Genomic DNA, 2,919 nt, shown 5'->3' on the forward strand with positions numbered 1-2,919 from the left:
GTCTATTTCAAAATCCGAATCGGGCCCCTAGTCTTTGCCCGTTCTAGTATATGACATGATTTCGGTAAATGATTTTCGAATTTTTGACTTGAAGTCACTATCGCCAAATGCGCACAGGCACAAACCCCAGCCCCATAAATCCCGATTAGTCAAGTGTTTGGGCGTCACAACACACGCGGGCAGAGGAGCCGCTTGATTTATCGCTGGCATCAATAACGCTGAAGATGCCGCAGGTTCGATTTTTGGGGCTTTTTGAATTATATCGAGTGAGCTCGCTGGTCGTTATTGATTTAGGAGGGAGTATAGTACAGTGTATTATTTGGTTTCGTGGGTATTTCTATGATATCTATAAAACAAATTTCGTTGCATATAGATACTGACATATTTATGTGCTTAAAATATTGTAAAACTCACCTATGAAATAATGTTTTATTTAATAATTTAACTATTTTTCACCCCTTCGGGATTGAAAATTTTACACGACTTTGCTCCTGAGCATATGATATGACTGTGTTTAGAAATAATTTCTGCCCTCCTAAGCTAAAAAGCGGTATTTGCATTAAATTTTCATTGAAAATACGTCCTTTTAGCTTAGGAGGGCAGATTTCTTCTATTTAACCTTTGTACCGTGGGACCAGTTATTGAGAATTTACTCATTATATGATTTTTTTCTTACCGTCTTTAGGTACATACAAAAAAAAGCAGCATGGTCACATTAAGCATAACTCCATTTTTGCTCAGTTAGAGAATTTATTCATACATATAATTATATATACATGTGTAAATATTGTAAACACTCCCTGAATTCTCAAGACTCACCCAATATGACAAAGGAAACACCAATGCTTGTTATAATAGCCACCATGAGGGACAGTACGCTGTATCTCATGCACACTAATATGCTCGGCCCTGGACTGCTGCGCTAAACGGACTTCAACGGGCCCTTCAGGAAAGAATCGGCTTGTGAACGTCACCTCGCCTTCTCCACAGAACAGTTCGATAGAGCTCGCGTCCACAAAGATTCTCCACTTCAACTGTCCATCAGGCTTCCATTCAGTACGACGAATACCGTCGGTGCCTCCACGATCGAGAGTCACCTGCCCTTTATCTGCATCGTAGGAAATCGATACTTGAACCGGACCAGATTCAATGTATAATTTAAGATCTTTAGAACCATCAGCATGGACATTAATTTCTCCAGCTTTGTTTCTTAAGATATAATTTCTTGAGTTTCTGTATTTATAACTTCTTACAGGGAGCAAGGTGCGACCTTTAGCTCTTGATATTCCTTCTACTGGCTTCTGAATTAAAATGCCGTCGGAAGAAAGCGTCAATTCTCTAGGTAAAGTCATTAAGCCAGTGAAACCATCATAGCTCTCAGGATAATTCCTTTCCCACATATCCATCCATGCCACAACAATTCGGCGACCATCGTTGTCCAAGAGAGTCTGAGTAGCATAAACATCGTGGCCGTGATCGAGTTCCTTGAATTCAGATGTAGGAGTAAATTGGTGTGTCGAGTAGTCGAAATCGCCAAGTATATAACCAGTTTGATACAAATTTTGATACTTATCCCCCTGGGCTGCGACTCCTTGAGGCGAAAACAGGAGTACAAACTTCCCGCCGAGCTCAAAGAAATCAGGGCATTCCCACATGTAACCCATGGTGCCATTAGATTGATCGAGGATAGATTCTTCTTTCCAAGTAGTCTTGTCAGTGGATGAGTAAAGAAGAACGCGGCCTAAGGTGTCGTTGTTGTAAGAATTCCCCAAAACCATGTAGTAAGTGTCCCCATGCTTCCAAACTTTGGGGTCACGGATATTAGGTTGTCGATCCTCAGCGGGTATGATCGGGTTGCCTGCGTATTTAGTAAAAGTGACTCCGTCTGTGCTCGTTGCGTACGCTTGCTTATTTGCGGTGCTAGGCGTTTGTCCTTCTAAGTTGATGTTGCCGGTGTAGAATACATGCATAGTGTCGTTTTCGACAAGAGTGCTACCAGAAAATACTCCACCTGCATCGTACCACTGGTCAGGGTACAAGGCGATGGGGAGGTGTTCCCAGTGGACAAGGTCGGGGCTCTTGGCGTGGCCCCAGTGGACGACTGTAGACGTGAAGCTGCTGTTAGGGTTGTGCTGGTAGAAGAGATGGTACTCGTTGTTGAAGACACTGAAGCCGTTGGGGTCGTTCATCCAACCGTAGGGTGGAGCCAGGTGGTAGCGGGGGTAGTACCTGTCTTTCACATCTTGACCTTCCGTTATAATACTGAATGACAAGAGTAAGGTTACAGTTAACTTTAAAACTGTGTCCGCCATATTGGTGGAGCACAGACACCTTGCTCTGATTGAATGTGATACGCTTTCCTCTGCGCAGGTATTATATAGTGGCTTTGTCGTGTCTATCGGATTCTAATCTTACGTATTTAGTCTATTTGAATAATTTTCTCTGGTTATGAATTTCAAAGGAAAGACGTATCTGCATTGTATCTGATCCAGCGTCATCAGGCCGATAAATAACGTGAGTTCAATATTGTATGCACATATTATTAACTGCTTTTTGCCCGGAATTTGTCTGCATAGGATGATGAAATGCATTGTCATCCGACTTACATAAATGTATGCAAATTTTCAGCTTTATTGGAAGTCGGGAAGTGGGTCAAATTTAACTTGCAAGATTTGAGCCGTGCAAACAGATACATCTTACATCCTACGTATGTACCTACATTGCAAGTTAAATAAAAGTTTTTATATAAAACATAATTTTCGTATTAAATCAGAACTAGTCTATAGGTACTCGGAGTAAATAGGAAGTAGATACTATAGTATGTGATGTGTCGGTAGCTATTGTAATGCAAATGTCAACATTCGTGACACTTGTCGATTTGAAAACCTTTCACAGGACCTTTGTGGTGTCATTTATGTT

At 41.5% G+C, this 2,919-nt stretch overlaps 1 protein-coding gene across 1 annotated transcript; it reads right to left on the minus strand.

Annotated features, from left to right (window-relative positions):
• Nucleotides 1-730: 730 nt before the first annotated feature.
• LOC134800133 (sucrose-6-phosphate hydrolase-like) lies at nt 731-2,347 on the minus strand. Its single transcript, XM_063772598.1, has one exon. The coding sequence runs from the start codon at nt 2,310-2,312 to the stop codon at nt 816-818; it is 1,497 nt and encodes a 498-aa protein (XP_063628668.1). The 5' UTR covers nt 2,313-2,347; the 3' UTR covers nt 731-815.
• Between the last annotated feature and the right edge of the window lie 572 nt (nt 2,348-2,919).

Source organism: Cydia splendana, chromosome 19, assembly GCF_910591565.1.
Source record: "Cydia splendana chromosome 19, ilCydSple1.2, whole genome shotgun sequence".
NCBI classification, from domain to species: Eukaryota; Metazoa; Arthropoda; class Insecta; order Lepidoptera; family Tortricidae; genus Cydia; species Cydia splendana.

Coding starts and splice junctions, on each gene's coding strand:
- LOC134800133 (XM_063772598.1), bottom strand. CDS start 2,312: ATGGCGGACACAGTTTTAAAGTTAACTGTAACCTTACTCTTGTCATTC.